This window comes from Eleutherodactylus coqui, chromosome 10 (genome assembly GCF_035609145.1).
Source record: "Eleutherodactylus coqui strain aEleCoq1 chromosome 10, aEleCoq1.hap1, whole genome shotgun sequence".
NCBI classification, from domain to species: domain Eukaryota; kingdom Metazoa; phylum Chordata; class Amphibia; order Anura; family Eleutherodactylidae; genus Eleutherodactylus; species Eleutherodactylus coqui.
Window position 1 is genome coordinate 114,098,658 of NC_089846.1, and position 19,558 is coordinate 114,118,215.

Here is a 19,558-nt window from a genome sequence, read left to right on the forward strand (position 1 = left end):
GAGGACAGCGGAGATGAGGGTGTGGGTGCAGGCCATGAGGCGGTAGTGCCTGTGTCCTGAGAGGGGGGTTGCATCTCAGTGGCAGGTTGGGGCACAGGGGGAGAGGCAGGGGTGCAAACCGGAGGCGGTGAACGGCCTTCGTCCCACCTTGTGGGGTGCTTGGCCATCATATGTCTGCGCATGGTGGTGGTGGTGAGGCTGTTGGTGTTGGCTCCCCGGCTGAGCTTTGCGCGACAAAGGTTGCACACCACTGTTCGTCGGTCGTCAGGCGTCTCTGTGAAAAACTGCCAGACCTTAGAGCACCTCGGCCTCCGCAGGGTGGCATGGCGCGAGGGGGCGCTTTGGGAAACACTTGGTGGATTATTCGGTCTGGCCCTGCCTCTACCCCTGGCCACTGCACTGCCTCTTGCAACCTGCCCTGCTGATGCCCTTGACTCCCCCTCTGAAGACCTGTCCTCCTGAGTAAGCGTTGCACACCAGGTGGGGTCAGTCACCTCATCGTCCTGCTGCTCTTCCTCCGAATCCTCTGTGCGCTGCTCCCTGGGACTTACTGCCCTTACTACTACCTCACTGCAAGACAACTGTGTCTGATCGTCATCGTCCTCCTCACCCACAGAAAGTTGTTGAGACAGTTGGCGGAAGTCCCCAGCCTCTTCCCCCGGACCCCGGGAACTTTCGAATGGTTGGGCATCAGTGACGATAAACTCCTCTGGTGGGAGAGGAACCGCTGCTGCCCAATCTAAGCAGGGGCCCGAGAACAGTTCCTGGGAGTGCTCCCGCTCCTGAGCAGGTGTTATTGTAGTGGAGTGAGGAGGCTGGGAGGAAGGAGGAGCAGCAGACAGAGGATTCGGATTGGCAGCAGTGGACGGCGCAGAACTGCGGGTAGACGATAGGTTGCTCGAAGCACTTTCTGCCATCCAGGACAGGACCTGCTCACACTGCTCATTTTCTAATAACCGTCTCCCGCGTGGACCCATTAATTGGGCGATGAATGTGGGGACGCCAGAAACGTGCCTCTCTCCTAATCGCGCAGCAGTCGGCTGCGACACACCTGGATCAGGAGCTTGGCCTGTGCCCACACCCTGACTTGGCCCTCCGCGTCCTCGGCCACGTCCACGTCCACGTCCTCTAGGCTTACCCCTACCCCTCAGCATGCTGTATTACCAGTGATTAGATTTCCCAGGCAGGAAATAAATTGGCGCAAGACTGCAGGCCAAATATAATTTTTGCCCTTTTTGGAAAACGAAAGGCCCCACTGCCTCTAGTGAATGAATTATCTAAGTTTAATAACTGTGCTGTGTCCCTGCTTATGTGTCACAGAACGTGAGGGTAGCAGAGTTATTAACTGTGGCAGAGCAGGTATTTTTTTTCCCAATTAAGGAAAGCAAATGGCGAACCCAGCAGTAAAGCGTAGCTGGCTGCGTATGATTTAGCAATGTTTTTCACGCAGCTCACACGTCTACACAGGCGTAAGGACGGACACAGGCTGGACAAATAGATTTGTTTTCAGTTTTTTCCCACCAACAGGCAGCACTGCGTATATTCAATGAACCTGCGAAGTTTAATAACTGCGCTGTGTCCCTGCTTATGTGTCACAGAACGTGAGGGTAGCAGAGTTATTATAACTCTTGGAGAGCAGGTATTTTTTTTCCCAATTAAGGAAAGCAAATGGCGAACCCAGCAGTAAAGCGTAGCTGGCTGCGTATGATTTAGCAATGTTTTTCACGCAGCTCACACGTCTACACAGGCGTAAGGACGGACACAGGCTGGACAAATAGATTTGTTTTCAGTTTTTTCCCACCAACAGGCAGCACTGCGTATATTCAATGAACCTGCGAAGTTTAATAACTGCGCTGTGTCCCTGCTTATGTGTCACAGAACGTGAGGGTAGCAGAGTTATTATAACTCTTGGAGAGCAGGTATTTTTTTTCCCAATTAAGGAAAGCAAATGGCGAACCCAGCAGTAAAGCGTAGCTGGCTGCGTATGATTTAGCAATGTTTTTCACGCAGCTCACACGTCTACACAGGCGTAAGGACGGACACAGGCTGGACAAATAGATTTGTTTTCAGTTTTTTCCCACCAACAGGCAGCACTGCGTATATTCAATGAACCTGCGAAGTTTAATAACTGCGCTGTGTCCCTGCTTATGTGTCACAGAACGTGAGGGTAGCAGAGTTATTATAACTCTTGGAGAGCAGGTATTTTTTTTCCCAATTAAGGAAAGCAAATGGCGAACCCAGCAGTAAAGCGTAGCTGGCTGCGTATGATTTAGCAATGTTTTTCACGCAGCTCACACGTCTACACAGGCGTAAGGACGGACACAGGCTGGACAAATAGATTTGTTTTCAGTTTTTTCCCACCAACAGGCAGCACTGCGTATATTCAATGAACCTGCGAAGTTTAATAACTGCGCTGTGTCCCTGCTTATGTGTCACAGAACGTGAGGGTAGCAGAGTTATTATAACTCTTGGAGAGCAGGTATTTTTTTTCCCAATTAAGGAAAGCAAATGGCGAACCCAGCAGTAAAGCGTAGCTGGCTGCGTATGATTTAGCAATGTTTTTCACGCAGCTCACACGTCTCCACAGGCGTAAGGACGGACACAGGCTGGACAAATAGATTTCTTTTCAGTTTTTTCCCACCAACAGGCAGCACTGCGTATATTCTATGAATAATAACTGTGTTGTGGCCCTGCCTATACAATTCTTTCCCTGCAGTATCAATGGAGGGTGCAATGCTCTGCAGAGGCGATTTTGAGAAGCCCAAAAAAAATGCAGCACAGCCAACAGCAGCCTGGACAGTACTGCACACGGATAAATATGGCCCTAGAAAGGACCGTTGAGGTTCTTGAAGGCTACACTCACTCCTAACACTCTCCCTGCCTATGCAGCACTTCTGTCCCTAATGCCAGGTGCAACGGTCTGCAGAGGCGATTTTGAGAAAGAAAAAAAAATCCCACTGCTAACAGCAGCCAACACACAGCTATCAGTGGCCCTAATAAGGACCTTTGGGGGGTCTTGAAGCCTACACTAACTACCAATTCTTTCCCTACAGCAGCTCCGGTATAAACAGCACTGTCCCTCATCTAACTCACACCGCATCTGAGGCGAGCCGCGGGAGGGGCCGACTTTTATATTAGGCGAACACCTGATCTCGCCAGCCACTCACAGCAGGGGGGTGGTATAGGGCTTAAACGTTGCAGGGGGAAGTTGTAATGCCTTCCCTGTCTTTCAATTGGCCAGAAAAGCGCGCTAACGTCTCAGGGAAGGAAGTGAAAGTAACCAGAACACCGCATGGTGTTCGTCACGAATAACGAACATCCCGAACACCCTAATATTCGCACGAATATCAAGCTCGGACGAACGCGTTCGCTCATCTCTAATTATTTTACAATCATCCACAGGATATTTGTTAGAAATGCCTGATAGGTGCGGGTTTGTCCTCTGAGACCCTTGGCTACTGAAAGTTTCTTACATTGGGGATTTTACAAAATGCATTCACACTCATGTAATGTGTAGCTGCAGGGTAGCAAAAATATACAGTGGAAAGAGTGCAGAAATGCAAAATTGCTCTTCGTGAGGGAGAGAGAGGAGTTTTTTTTAATTAATTACGAACAAATGATGTTACTATACAGTACTCACAAAATACACCATATCCAAAAATATAACACACTGTCAATGAAAATTGCTATATAGCACCTAAATAATGTGCCCTGCAAATGGTAAGAGAGATTTACAAAGTAGTAAGGCATAAGTAGCCAATTAATACAGTGCCTACATGATACATCACACTGTACCTAAATATGCCATACTGTATTCAGAAAATACTCTATACTGTATCTAAATATTAAGCCATGTTGTACTCAAACAATGCCATATAATACAGTATGCAATGCCAAAATGATACAGTATACTGGACCCAAGTAACTTCATATGAAGTCCACACATTAGTGTAATACAGTACTCAAATAATACAAGTGATAACACCATCGGAAAGCTGGTCCTTTACATGGGCCTTCACGCAATAAATCCACAGCATGGGGACGGTACAGCCACAGCTGCTGCTCCTGTGCCATGAGTAGCAGGTTGCCCCCAAGTGTGCCATTTTTGTCCTCCTAATAGGTCCTGCAGGATGCCTGTCCATGTTACACAGACAGGCATAATTCATTGCAATATAGAAGTATTGCAGTGTATTATATCAGTGATTAGGTGATTTCATGGTCAAATTCCCTAGTGACAATATAGAAGTATTGCAGTGTATTAAATCATTGATTGTGTGGTGAGACGAGTAAAATCTTTTCTATCAAAAAATATGAAGAAATAAAAAAGTTAAAGGTGGTGATAGAAATATATTTTTTGTGGTTTTTTTTTATTGTGCAAAAGTGGTCATACAAAAAAAAAAGTAAATTCAGTGTTCCCATAATTCTCCTGACCCACAGGACAAAGTTTACATAATTTATAATTTATGGAAAATGCTATAAAAACAAAAATCAAAAGCAATAATGGAATTGCTGGGTTTTTTTTAAGTCCCGAAAATAATGAATACAAGTCATACAATACATTATATGTAGAGATGAGCGAGTATACTCGCTAAGGCACATTACTCGAGCGAGTAGGGCCTTAGCCGAGTACCTCCCCGCCCGTCTCTAAAGATTCGGGGGCCGGCGGGGAAGAGTGGGGAGGAACGAAGGGGAGATCTCTCTCTCCCACTCTCCTCCCCTCTCCCCGCTGCAACTCACCTGTCACCCGCGCCGGCCCCCGAATCTTTAGAGACGAGCGGGGAGATACTCGGCTAAGGCACTACTCGCTCGAGTAATGTGCCTTACCGAGTATACTCGCTCATCTCTAATTATATGGAGCCATTACAAAATGCAACGGATATGGCTACATCAATGGAAAATAATAAAATTAAGTTATCACTAGAGATGAGCGAGCACCAAAATGCTCGAGTGCTCATTACTCGAGCCAAACTTTTTGTAACGCTCGAGAGCTCGTTTCGAGTAACGAACCCCATTGAAGTCAATGGGAGACTCGAGCATTTTTCAAGGTGACCCATGCTCTGCATTGTTTTCAATGGAGCCGAGGCTACTGGCTCCATTGAAAACATGTGGGGAGGTGCTCAAAATTTTCTCGAGCACCGCTTGGTGCTCGCTCGAGTAACGAGTACTCTCGAGTATGCTAATGCTCGGACAAGCATGCCCGCTCATCTCTAGTTATCACTGCATCCTTGAGGCCCACAAGAGCTGCATTCTTAATAGGTTAATTCCATTATTCCATCCTTCATTCTCATTAACTGCATTTCCATTGAGAGTATAGAACAACATTCTAACTAACAATAATGACAACATTATCTCGTTTGGATCAGGCAGCGGCCGTTATGTTTATTGACTATGCATGAAAGAAGGTTTCTAAAGATCTACAACTACGGTAAATCTACGGGCTGTAGATTTTCCTTATAGTACAAGAAACAAGTCTAATCCTATCACTATTTGTGGTAAAACAATACATCATAAGTAATCAGCCTCTTCTTCAGTAGATAACTTATTTATCTCATAGAGGGGAGATATAATTTAATGACTCTACTCCTAAATTATCCCTACGGATAGAATCTCTATGGATTCTCCTGCTATGCAATCCAAGAAATTAAAGTTGTTTTAATGCAATCTCTGAAATTAATTAGCCTTACTTTACGAAGGCATAGGAAATATGTAAATTAACCTTATAAAAGAGACCTTGTTAGGGATTTATCTGCTATATTTATAGCTCTTCTACTAATGTTTGGTAATTTTAGGATGAAGATACAAGTGCAATATGAAATGAGGGTTTTATTTTCAGTTATGCTTTCTTCTATTGAGTGCGTCATATTATAGGTGGCTAGTATATATTAGTACATAACCTTTGATATCTATTCTAATGCCATATAGTAATCTGTCTGTTATGGTCATGAGATGGGTCTGCGCTGATGTCACAATATCAGTCCACTCTATGTTACCGCAATGCTATTAGGTGCCTGGCGCTGATGTGGAAAATGTGGGTTCTGATTGGTTGGCCAGGAGGTTGGTTCCCCAGCTGTTCAAAAAGTCTTTATTGCAGTATATAAATTCCGGCCCGTCCTTTCAGAGGGTGCCGATTCTTCCTCTGGATGGTGGAGTTCAGGTCCAGTCTACGTTCATCTTGTGCCATCTCTCAGTCAGGTAAGTCCTTGGTGTCCATTCTTACTCGGGTGTAACACCTGCTTCTTGACTGTTGTCATCATTGTTATTTACATCTCACCATTGACACCCCCTTTTCTATCTAGGGACATTTTTGGTAGCCCCCAGATTCCACACGTGGGTCCACACTTGTCAGGGCGGTTGTCCTGCTTTTAGGCAGGCTTTTCCTGTTTTAGTTAAACTAGGTGAGATTTCCCTTTCAGCACTGTTTAGCTTCATTCTTGTCAGTTCTATTTTCCGAGATTTTACAATGTGTGTATTTTCATCCTTTTGAACAGCAATTGCGTCTGATCCGGACGAGGTGCTTTGGCATCTGACTCAGAAGTAATACTGTTTTTGACCAATGTTGTTTTTTCCTAAGCCATTTTATGGTATATTCTTCTTTATATAGCATCTCTTAGAAACACTGCAACTATTTACAGCATAGCTGGGAGATTACAGGAGCAACCATGGAAAATAATTGTTGGTATAGATGCCTATTGACTTTAATAGGACCTCTGCTTGTGTTGAGCTGCTGCAGGAAACTAGCGTAAATATTTTAGACTCCCCATCTCTCACGGCTGCAGCTCCCAGAAGCTTACCACATGATTAAGTAGCCTGAAACAAGTTTGAAATATGAAATGGCATTGTCTGAATTTGACAAAAACTGCCATAAAGATTATTTTTTGTGACACTTCTGGTAATGTATAGTGTAGAATATTGCGCTATTGCACTGCATAGTTCATTTTCTTAATTACACCTTTGTTATGAATTAAGTCCCATTTCGTATGAGTTGGATAAGTGATGCCAAATCAGAGATGATTCGACCTATCTGAATCTAATTAATGCAAATTCCAGTCGGACAGGTTTGCTAACTAACTGGGCTTCTTTTTCCAATTGGCTAACAGGGGCGTAACTATAGTAGGTCCAGGATCTGGAGCCTTAGGGATTTTTCGCATGGGCTGATTTATCCTGCAACATGCACCGCAACACTCGGTAAATTCCATATCAAAACCTGTAGATAGACCTGTGGACTTTTTATGCGGATTCCGTATTTTGCAGTCCATGGTGGTGGAATAATTCTGCCCATTTGATAGGTCCCCAAGGAAACCCATAAGGTATGTCTTTCCCAAAAGGTGGAGACCTGCACTATAAAATGAGACATCATAGTGGGGGTCCCTGTTACAGATTTCGCCTCTGCTGCTAATGAAATCCATCTGCATCTTAACACAACTCAATTGAAATATAATGAATTGGTAAGTATTACTCTGCACGACTGTAAAGAATTGGTAACAAATATAAACATGAAAGCGGGTCCGAGCCAGTCTACTTGGCATCACAGCATGTGCTGAGAACAATGTCCATGTCGGACAAAAGATATCTAATACTTCAAAGATATCCCTAGCATAAACCATTTTTGAGATATGAAAAACACTGGGCCAGCTCCTAAAAGGATCTTCACCTTCATTTATATATTAATTAAAACATCATGTTACAATGTATCTGTATGTTACAATGATGTTTTAATTAATGTACAGTAAACCCTTGAGTAGCATTGCTTTTAAGTAAAACTGTTTTCAACTAAAGTCGATGTGTCAGGGCAGCGGCGGTCCCTCAACTAAAGTTGCATTCCTCAGATAAGGGCGCCGACCGCTCTATGACACCAGGCGCCGCTCAGTGAGCCGGCGTGCAGCTGATGCCGGTCACTTCCTGCTTCTCCTGCATCAGCGCGTGCCTACTCCTCCCCCTCCCCTCTCCACAGTGCACAGTGCCGGCTGAACGTTGCTGTGTCTGCCTGCCTCCTGACACAGTACAGCAGCTGAAGCCCCAAAGTGCCGACTGAACGCTGCCTGCCTCCTGAATCCCTACTGTACTGCAAAATGTAAGTACTGTACAGATGAGTACAGTACAGTAAAGAAACATTTGCAAATAAATACTGCAGTCCTATGTCAAGGCACAGATAACACAGTGATATACACTGCTAATGATATCCCTGCAGTCCTATGTCAAAGCACTGATAACACAGTGATACGTACTGCTATAATGATGTCCCTGCAGTCCTATGTCAAACCACAGATATTGCACTGATACGTACTGCTATAATGATGTCCCTGCAGTCCTATGTTAAAGCACTGTATGCTAAATGTCCAAAAACCTGTTAAATGTCAGTTGTGTTTACAGTTGTGTTTTATATTCATTCAGTATTTTTATTGTTATTGTTTTTGGCATTAAAGACCAGAGTTATTCTCTATTAAATGGGGTTTGGTGTGTTTTTTGGAATGTCTGGAACCAATTAATTGGATTTACATTAATGCCTATGCAAATAATGTCCTCAACTAACATTGATTTCTAATAAAGTCCATTGTTTCCGGACAGATTAATGACGTTAGTTGGGGTTCTACTGTATAAATAAAGGAGAAGATTATTTTAGGGACTGGTCCAGTATTTTCATGCCGGGATTATCTGCTGCTGTACTCACAGTGGGTCCTTGCTTCGGAAGGACTCTGGCTGATTACTTGTTCATTATTAAAGAGACTCTGTCATCTACGTTTAACCCTATAAACTAAGTTTATGGGCTGAATCTAAGTAACCCGCTGAATTCAGGGATTATACTTACCTCCCTCATCGTTCCCCCGGTGTGAGCAGTGTAAGAAGTCGCTTAATGCATTCAGCAATGACACTACTAAGTATTCCACCCATTATAAAGTTAGAACGGGACGCCTACTTAGTGTGTCACTCAATGCAATCCTCAATGGCTTTCAGTGCTGATCCTGAGGGAACAACAGCGGAAGGAAGCATAACACTTACAATCCCAGACTCAGCAGATCTCCTACTTTCAGCCCATAAGCTTAGCTTATAGGAATAAAAGTAGGTGACAAATTCCCTTTAAGGAATTCCATTTTTTTAGCAGAAATCCTCACATTGTATCTCAGCCAATTTAACTGGTAAAAGATGCTATTCTTTATGTTATTCCTATTGCTTTTTAACTGTATTGGGTATAATTAATTTTTTCATTTTTGTAACTTTTTATAAGCACTAAACCTTTTGTATTAAAGCTTACAACTTTAATAAGTTCTGTTCTTTTTATGTTCTATAGAACCTATAGCCTTTGCTAGAGTGTACCCCATTGACTGCTGAAGCACAGTGAGTCCCAAAATGTATGTTGTGACCATGGGATAATTATTCTGCATTCTCAATGTATTTTGGGTTCTGGTACCATACTGATGCGATGCAATGCCATTTCATATTTCAAACTTGTTTCAGGCTACTTAATCATGTGGTAAGCTTCTGGGAGCTGCAACCGTGAGAGATGGGGAGTCTAAAATATTTCCACTAGTTTCCTGCAGCAGATCAGCACAAGCAGAGGTCCTATTAAAGTCAATAGGCATCTATACCAACAATTATTTTCCATGGTTGCTCCTGTAATCTCCCAGCTATGCTGTAAATAGTTGTAGTGTTTCTAAGAGATCCTATATAAAGAACAATATTCCATACAATGGCTTAGGAAAAACAACATTGGTCAAAAACAGTATTACTTCTGAGTCAGATGCCAAAGCACCTCGTCCGGATCAGATGCAATTGCTGTTCAAAAGGATGAAAATACACACATTGTAAAATCTCGGAAAATAGAACTGACAAGAATGAAACTAAACAATGCTAAAAGGGAAATCTCACCCAGTTTCACTAAAACAGGAAAAGCCTGCCTAAAAGCAGGACAACCGCCCTGACAAGTGTGGACCCACGTGTGGAATCTGGGGGCTACCTAAAATGTCTCTAGATGGAAAAGGGGATGTCAATGGTGAGATGTAAATAACAATGATGACAACAGTTAGGAAGCAGGTGTTACACCCGTGAAAGAATGGACACCAAGGATTAACCTAACTGGGAGATGAATGTAGACTGGACCAGAACTCCACCATCCAGAGGAAGAATTGGCACCCTCTGAAAGGAGAGGCCGGAATTTATATACTGCAATAAAGGCTGATTGCACAGCTGGCGAACCAACCTCCTGGCCAACCAATCAGAACCCACAGCAGCAAACGAGTTTTTACATTAGCGCCAGGCACCAAATGGCATTATGGTAAAATGGAGTGGACTGTTATTGGGACATCAGCCTGGACCCATCTCTATGTCATCAGTATGGTACCAGAACCCAAAATGCATTGAGAATGCACAATAATTATCCCATGGTCACGACAAATATTTTGGGATGTTTAAAAATGTGTTGCTATGTGATTTAGGGCTCCATATTACAATGAGTCCAAGATGAAGGGAGCGGATTTAGATGAACCCCCTGCAGGTGTGCCAATGTTACGTGTTTTGGAAAGCCTGATTTGTGAGAACACTAAATACCACATTCATTTACGGCGTAAATGAAAAAAGGCCATGATTGTCAGACATGCTTTACCAACTTTGCGCTTGCTTAACTCCAAAGCAAACAAAGATAGGGGAATATGACACTTTCAGTGTCTTCCTGATTAAATTCTAGCCATATCATTTGACTTCCTTCCCATTTGAAAAACCTGAGCTGCATTCAATATAACGGAGTTCAAAATGACTGCCAAAAACATCTCCTCCATCCAAAAAATACAGCCTTCCTCCCAATTAGTACTTCCACATATTAGAAGTCAATGTTCTCATTATTCAGTGAAACAGGTGTGTCCAGACTTTTGCCTCGCCCCATATATCATCAAATTGGCCATTACGATTGGTGGACCAGTGAGACATATTCATTTTGGCTCTAGGCCAACAAGTATATTACAGGGACATTTCTGTAATGTAAGGTGCCAACACAGCACAATTATTTCACCATTTGTGAGATTGGTGTTGCTCTCTATAGGACTGTGATCAGTAAAGTCAGCATTTTTCCCCCATTTTTTAAAATAAAAATCTGTTCTAACAGTAATTAAAACTTCCAAAGATCCTTTCATGGTAAAAGAAACAAGTATATGAATGCACTTGCTCAGTCCCAGGCGATTCCTCCGCACTATGTAGCAGAAGCCTACTAGGGAGGGATGGCAGCCTCAGGAGAAATTGTTCTCGGTCAGATGAACACAGCTCTGATGGAACTCAATTTTTGGCTTAGAAAACACTACCCCATGGAGTGTGCATGACTATAAAATCAGCTAATGCATGGTGAAGCTAATAATATAGTGCATGGATACTGACTTTGTAAGGAAACAGAGAATACTTGCTTTATTAGCCTTTAACAATTCTGCAGTTCTCACCAAATCAGTTAAACCTTAGTGAGGCATAGAAGATGATGCTATCATTTCACTGCATCATTTAATACGTAGCAGCAAGCACAAGTACATATGCAATAATTCTCATGCTCCGCATTTATGGATCCTGCATACGATGCTAATGCAATCTACAGTATTTTCTAATGGCTGTAATTTTATGTGGAGTGCACATCGCTTAGCAGAGAACCAGAATAATTATAGGGTTAATAACGCCTACTGTAATTATCCACTGGAGTACTCTTTTTCTCATGCTAGAAGCATAATTTCCATATCTGTAAACTTAATGGGAATCTGCAATTGCCTTCACTTTTGCCGTGCACTCCATGCACCCATCTGTTCCAGGTGCTTCAGTATGGTAGTATGTAGCCAGGTAGCCAGTATTCCCATTCATTTTGACACTTTTTGCCCAAAGAGAGGTGTCTATAGAGCTAGGAACCCATCTAATAAGGTTCACCTGGACGTGGTGGATGAGCCCACATGTTTTGATCAAAATGTGCACTAAGAACCTTGTATTTTTATGCAGCTAGTATAAACAACAGTTGTGCAATTCAGGTATGAAATATGCATGAGGGCTGAAGCACGTGTTTCTGTTACTTAATGGGAACCTGTCAACTTGAACATGCTGGTCAGATTTCAGGTAGGATGTTATGGAGCAGGAGGAAATGAGCAAAGAGAAATATAATTTTGTTGGAAAATATTCAGTATAACCTGTTGTTTATTCATTTAAATCCATGTTCTTTCTGTGGTTAAAGGCCAATTTACACAACGGAGCGATGATCGCTCAAAAATTGCTCAAAAGCGATCTTTTGAGCGATAATCGTTGCGTCTAAATCAGCGGCTATTGTGCACTGCTCAGTGATCGTTAAATTCAAGCCAGCCTAAAAATCATCGTGCGGTCTTATCAGGACGGCACGCTGAGTTTTCCACAGGTAGTGCTAATAGCATTGTTACCCGTCGGAGAACAAAAGAGCTAAATGCAGATAAGAGCCCTCAGGCTATTAACTGCTTTCAGCTAAGGCTTCATTTGCATGATAAATAGCTATTCAGTAGCTGAGTAGCTACTTAATAGCTTATGCAAAATGATCACTCAAAACTGTCACTCAAACTGTCGTTTGAGCGATTTTGTCAGCAATTATCTCTGTGTGTAAATGGGCCTTAAGAGTCCAGTGGGCAGTCCAATCAGTGATTGACAGTCTTCTCTGCATCAGCATGCATACAGAAATAGCTGTCAATCACTGATAGGACTGCCCACTGGACTTGTAGTGGCCCAGAGTTAGTGAGGACTGTAATGGATTGTTAACCCATCACCACCTGGATGCTAACAGAGTTGTTATTTGTTACCCTATCTGACTCTTTGGACTCTGTTCCCTAGGGGAGAACACTGCACTACACCAGAACATCAGACCAGGAGCAGAAGCCAACTTGCAACATCAATCCCCTAACCTTTTCACTGTAGTGTAGCCAGCCGGGTTAGGGACTTGTACCATTATTGTTACCATGACACTAACCTTCCACTCTGGAAGACAACAACAACTTACATGGAAATAATTGAAACAGATATTGAATTTCCAATTCAGTGTCAGATTTGATTTTACCCACCTGCTTTTCTCCACTTGGTCTTCGGTAACTTAGAAGTAGCTCCACAGCTCCCACCACTTCCTTCCTTATTGCATACAATAGAGCATCTCCCACATATACACTGTGGCTCAGCAAAAGCTCCATGATCTCCAAGTTTTCGTTCTCTATGGCTATGAGAAGAGCGCTTCGGCCAAGTGGATCCATGCAGTTGATGTTGATGTTGTAATAGATTTCGGCTTCCTCCAGGGCATGCTTGACACTGGCATAGTCTCCTTTTTCCACAGCAATGAGGTAGGCCTTTTCTTCCAGTGACAACTCTGCCTCTGCCCGTACAATTTGCAGTGGAATCCGATCTCTGTAGGGTGAGTAATTCACCTTTTTGTAGTAGAGCTGGGCCATTGTTCATAGTGACATTACAACCTGTAAGAGAAGGAAAAGAATAGACCATAAATGCACTGTATATGCTATTTTGATCTTCTAGATAGGCTTTCTATTTACATAGAATATGTCATAAATGGCTGATACAGTACCTACCAGAGGAACAGGGATCCTCTGACCCTAGGTCTACCGGCAGGAGAGGCCAGCTGTATCAAGTTGAGGACTGAACGAAGTTTGTAGGAGTTACCAAAACATCCAAGCAATATTGTTCGGCTGTTTGTGTAACTTCCATAAACTTCAGTAGAGGTAGTCACATACAAGCACAACCAGCTGTTCAATCACTCTCCATCTGGATGTGGCCGCTGCAAGTCTTTGATTCTGTACCCTAAATGGCCATCATGATAGAACCCTACTAAATCTAAATTACCAAAAGATTACAGGTAATTGCAGTTTAAAACTACTGCATTATGAGAAAATTGACATATAAATGGATAAAATGCATAAAAAATATTTCGCACACAGATGTAGAATAACGAATTTTAGCACTTGTAGCGGCTCCATTTTTGGACAGCTCATTACAGGGTTCTCTTCATAAGCAGCACACATTGCAGTAAAAGATGCATTTTGTGAGTAAAATACCGTATGCAGTGTTTGATCAAAATTAAACCTGACTTTTATTAAATTAAACTCTGTCTCACCTTTTATTAAATCTAATTAGCTTCAAAATTGCATTAAAAATAGCCTTCTACTGTCACAACAGAGTGAGGATTGGATCATGACATTCCTGTTATGCTGCCAGCCCTGGCACCTTCACTCTGGTGCATGCTCACTGTCATTTTGGCGCTAACAGTGGGACATCTTCCACAGCTAATGAACGGATTGGCTGGCTGAGAGGTGTGATTGATAGCCCAGACAAGCAATTGCCATTAGTCTTTGTATATTTACTCTGGCCCCTCCTCTCAGAGAGCGCTGGTTATACTCCTGCTTTATTTGATTTGACTCCTGTCTGATTTGCTCTCTGATTTCTACATTGTACACCTATCTGACTGTGGTCTGGCTCTTGTTTAACACTTTCTCTGTCATCTGTTTGAGATCTGGTTTTCTCCTGACTCTAGTCTGACTCCTGTCTGACTCCTGTTTGACTCTAGTCTGACTCTAGTCTGAGTACTGATTTATTTTTATCTGACTTATTTTCAGCTGTGTATCTGGTGAAGTTGTCAGCTCCCATTCTGCTCCATAAGTCAATTTTGGTTTATTTGGCCACTCCTTGTGTTATTACATCTTTTTTCTGACTACCTTGCTATTGTGTTCCATCCTGTACATAGTATACTGGTCTACATTCTTGTCTAATACCATGTGATTTTCAGTAGTGAGACCATCCAGGTCTCCTGACGTGGGGTTACTCTCATCAGTGCAAGTGCTCCTGTTTTAGGTAGGATTTCCTTGCATTAATAGGTTAGGGTCAGTTTATCTGATTTCGTCTTTTTGATTTTATTATATATATTGTGTTGTATATATTTTATATTAATTATATATTTGAATGAAGACTTTTTGTTTCAGAGAAAACTTTTCAGCACTCTGGTCCTTATCATCGTAGGCAGACAGTTGTACTCTTAGTGTCTTTTTTTAAGCACACTGAGTAAACATCCACAGTGCATGAAGAAAAAGTAAATGAACCCTGGAATTTACTCTCAAACTACGATACATTTTTCCTCAGCATAAGGAAACTATTACAAATAACACTACATGCTGATCCAAGACCACGAACTGAAAGCTTCACTTATAGTAATAATGGCATATAATTAGAGATGAGCGAGTATACTCGCTAAGGCACATTACTTGAGCGAGTTGTGCCTTAGCCGAGTATCTCCCCGCTCGTCTCTAACGATTCGGAGGCCGGCGGGGGGCGGAGAGCGGGGAGGAACGGAGTGGAGACCTCTCCCTCTCTCCCCCCCCCCCCCCGCTCCCCACCGCAACTCACCTGTCACCCGCGTCGGCCCCTGAATCTTTAGAGACGAGTGGGGAGATACTCGACTAAGGCACTACTCGCTCGAGTAGTGTGCCTTAGCGAATATACTCGCTCCTCTCTACATATAATGTATAATACCACTTCTTTTAAAAGGGTTTAAAAAAACACTTTAGAAAAGATTTTGAAACAGCTCAGTTACTTTTTTGCTTTCAGAATGTGTGTCGAGTTAATACATGGCAATTAGCAAATTAAGCGCTTCCTGTAAATGTTACCTCATCGCATTTATTACTTAAAGGTTATTAAATCTGGAGATTAGTATTAAAAACTGAGGTTCCTAAGTAAATCCATGGTTCAGTGTGTTCTCAGCAATCATATCCATGATTAACTCTATGTGCAGAAGTAATCACCACTTGCTCTAACTCCCATAGAATTCAATGGAAAGAGCTGTGCATATAAAGGGACATCTCTCCATTCAAGCTCTCTCTCTAGATGTGACTAGGCCTATGGCTGGGCTCACACAGGGCGGATTTGCCACGGAAATTCCGTCCAGAATTTTGCAGCGGCAAATCCGCCTGCGACCGCTAATCCCGGGATTAGCCAGCCATGTGGACAAGATTTCTCAGAAATCTCATCCATACGGGACGGCAAATCCACCGCGGCAAAGCACTGTGGTGCGGGTTCGGCCGCAGCATGCTCATTCTTTTTCTTCCTCCACTGCGGCCGCGCTCTCCTCTATGGGAGCGCCGGCCGCAGCAGAAGAGCGAGCGGCCGGGCCGCTTCAAAACCCGCAGCTAAGTTTTCAAGCAGCGCTTCTCCCGGCGGTTTTTCGCTGCGGCCAAACCACGAGATTTCCGCCGGGATTCTGCTGTGTGGGAACCCAGGCTTACTATTTGCCATGCCTGCTATATGAGGGTCAGAAGACTCCTGAAAAGGTGTGCGGGGGGGTCCTAGAGGTGGAACATCACTTATCAGACATGTGCTTTGAGTCCTTTGTTTGATGGGAATGACAATTTAATTCAATTAGAATGTACATCAAACGTAATCATGAGTTTGGGAATAAGCACCCAAGTAGCAATAAGTTTTATGGAGTACCAAAACAGATCATATTTTCTCAAGCAAGTGTCTCATACCCAATTTAGGGTCACAGTGACGATGTAAGTAACCATTCCATTTTACTTCTCTTTTCCTTTATTCCCGTTCCCCCCTACATAATACACAATTACATTTTTTTACCGTGCTTTAAATTTTGTCCTCAAATCTCATTGTTTCTATTTTTCTAGTTTCAATTTATAATATTTTATATCCCCTGATGTGAATATCGTGCCTGCAATTTTGGAGTTTTTCAAAATTTTAATAAAACTTATTGTGAGTCAAAACAGGTCATGTTTTTATGATATCCTTAGCATTGCACAGCTGATTTAATAAGAATACCCATATATCATGTCCTGTCGGAGATGATTGAGGACTTGGATTAGGAAACACTGGTCTACATCATCTGAAGGAAGTCCGTCCGTAACCCATTTTTATGACATAGTTTGTTTCATACTATACCTTCTAAAATACATATTTAAAGGCTATGGAAAATGTTTGTGCATGAAAAATCAATATACATATATCTTACTAAGTCTGTGCAAAACAAATGACACACTCAACTGATTTTTGCATTGAGTAATCCTTCTCATGCATTTAGAAAGCATCATACTTGGACTGCACTATGTCAAACATTCAAGTTTCTGGCTTGGAGGCATTCCCAGCACTGATCAGCTGGTCTCTTTCATGAACAAGCACAAGCTTAGCTCCTCCTCCCCTCTCCTCTTTCAGCAGCTGGGTAGCATAACCACACCTACTCAATACTACACAACTATCTTTCCATCTATCTCATTTACTAGTGGGGGATAGAGTGGTGGTAGAATTTATAAGTACGGTGTAGTTGATTACAATACAACGTTAGATCTAGATCAAATGATAAGGTGGTGGAAGATCCAACAAGCATAAGACGGAGCGGCACTCAGGAATTCAGATCCATTTCTGATATTTTTAGAAAAAGTCCATCAGGTTTATTTGTTACTCCATACAAGTATGCATATTTGTATGGAGTAACAAATAAAACTGATGGACTTTTTCTAAAAATATCAGAAATTAATCTGAGTTCCTGAGTGCCGCTCCATCCTATGCTTGTTGGATTATACCTTGGAGACCCGGGAGTCGATGGTCGTTTGGTAGATAGCACCAGATTTGCGTTATCTTGCCCCACAGAGTGGGTATCATATGGTGTGCCTCTGGCTATCTTTTTGCTTCTTGGATTAAGGTAGTGGAAGATGTGCTCCTCTAAAAACAGAGCCTAATTGTAGTATAGGCAAGTGGGTGGTAGGGAAGATGACCAGCATCTCGCCACATTCCTTGTCACTGTCATACATCCATCTGTAATAGTGATTTTCTCTAGACTTATCATAGTTTTTTTTAATCTTAATTTACTATTTTTGACTTGGACTGAATGTATTAAACAATGACATGCTGCTTTCAATAGACTGCACTTCTCTTTGCGGAAGACTCACATGAACAAATGACAGACAATGTAGTCTTCTTCCTATCACTGCAGAAAACCCCTGAGTGGTCGTGTCTCAGAAATTCCTCAGTGTGTAATGTACCCCTTCTCATAGCAAGCTAATTCACCTGACAGGCAAGCAGGCTAGGAAAAGGACTGAGAAACAACCCATCACTTTACTTTTATTGATGGGATGTGCTACGATTTTAGTCCTCCAGTCTATAGTGCCTTGGAAAACAATACAAATATAGAATCAAACAATCAGAATTTTTTATTGAAAACCAATTACAAAGAGTATTCATTTCCAAAAACACATTGATTAAAGGAAGAAAAAAGGAGTGCAAAAGTAGATATCGCTTTTAACTTAATACTGCTACTATAAATGTTATACAACCCTCTATACTAAAACGAATTTGTGAGTTTCTAGAAAGACATGAAATAAGGTAAAATCACCTCCAGAAAATATTAATATGAAAGATATTAGCATCTGAGGGGATGATGGGAGTTGAATTTTTAGTAGCCGCATTGGCAGTAAGAATGCTGAAGATGGTCTAACTCCGAATTACTGCACTATAGCATCCAATTATAAACACTCAATCCCATTTAGATGTTGCCAGCTGTTCTTTCCTTTTCTTATTTATGAGACTGTAGCGTTGGCCTTGATGTGTTTCCAAAACTAATTAGCAATACAAGGTATCCTGGCAGATCATACTGTTACCTAAGTGTGCAGTGCTGGCCACCAGCCCATTTGGAACTTTAGCTCCAGCTTTCTGGGGTCAACAAGTAGATGTGACGATGAGCTTACATGGACATCTCACAAAGCAAAACATTATTTTGGAAAATAGCCCATTTTTTTTTATTCCATTCTCATATCTTGGCAAAAGCTGGAGAGCAGGATGATAATAATCAGTGTTTCCAATGAGACAGTTAGTCTTCCCTGTAAATATACTATGTGGCGTGGGAGTAATTTATTGTACCCATCTACTACCATGAGCGATGGAGATGACTGTAAGGCCTTAATAGAAATGTCTCTCCAGTGTAATCCTCAGGGACCTTAGTCAAGAAGACAAATGTCAGATTGGTTTCTTGTGCTATGTGAAGAAACCCTTTGTGGGCTATACTTTGAATGATGAGTTCTGATTACGGAAATTTGAGAGATCCTGGGTCAGGTTTCTTGATGATGATGTAAATATATCATAGTCACTAAAATCGCTATCTATAATTCATGGTGAAGGACCATCTAAAGTAGTGGACAGTTTCCGTTAAAACATTCAAAGCTGTGGCCAAAATATCTGTGTCTGTACATAGAGCTCTTTCACCTGAAGTGTACAACTATATTATGGATCTGTATTGTCTTACATAGGGGTAGATAAAAATATAGAAACACCTTAGAAATTTATGGGATTTTAATAATTAGCACTGAGCTGCCCTTGTGTGCCGAAATAATATCTCTAGGCAAGGGCGAAACTAAAGGCTCAGGGGCCCTAGTGCAAAAGTTCAGCTGCGGCCCACCCCCACCATCTGTACCTGTACCCATACCCACAGAGGCGTAACTTGAAGCTTCTGGGCCCAAATGCAAAATGTATAACAGGGACCCCAAATATAATGCTTTATTCATAGTACTGGGCTTCCCATATGGAGAAGATAGGCCTTATG

The 19,558-nt window shown here is 42.3% G+C and overlaps 1 protein-coding gene across 1 annotated transcript in view; it reads right to left on the reverse strand.

The window, feature by feature from the left end:
- Positions 1-13,412, reverse strand: part of TRPC5 (transient receptor potential cation channel subfamily C member 5) — a 207,797-nt gene extending 194,385 nt beyond the window's left edge. Inside the window, exon 1 of the mRNA XM_066579874.1 lies at positions 13,032-13,412. Coding sequence (XP_066435971.1) covers positions 13,032-13,409 — 378 coding nt within the window. The 5' untranslated portion in view covers positions 13,410-13,412. The remainder of the gene's footprint in view (positions 1-13,031) is intronic.
- Between the last annotated feature and the right edge of the window lie 6,146 nt (positions 13,413-19,558).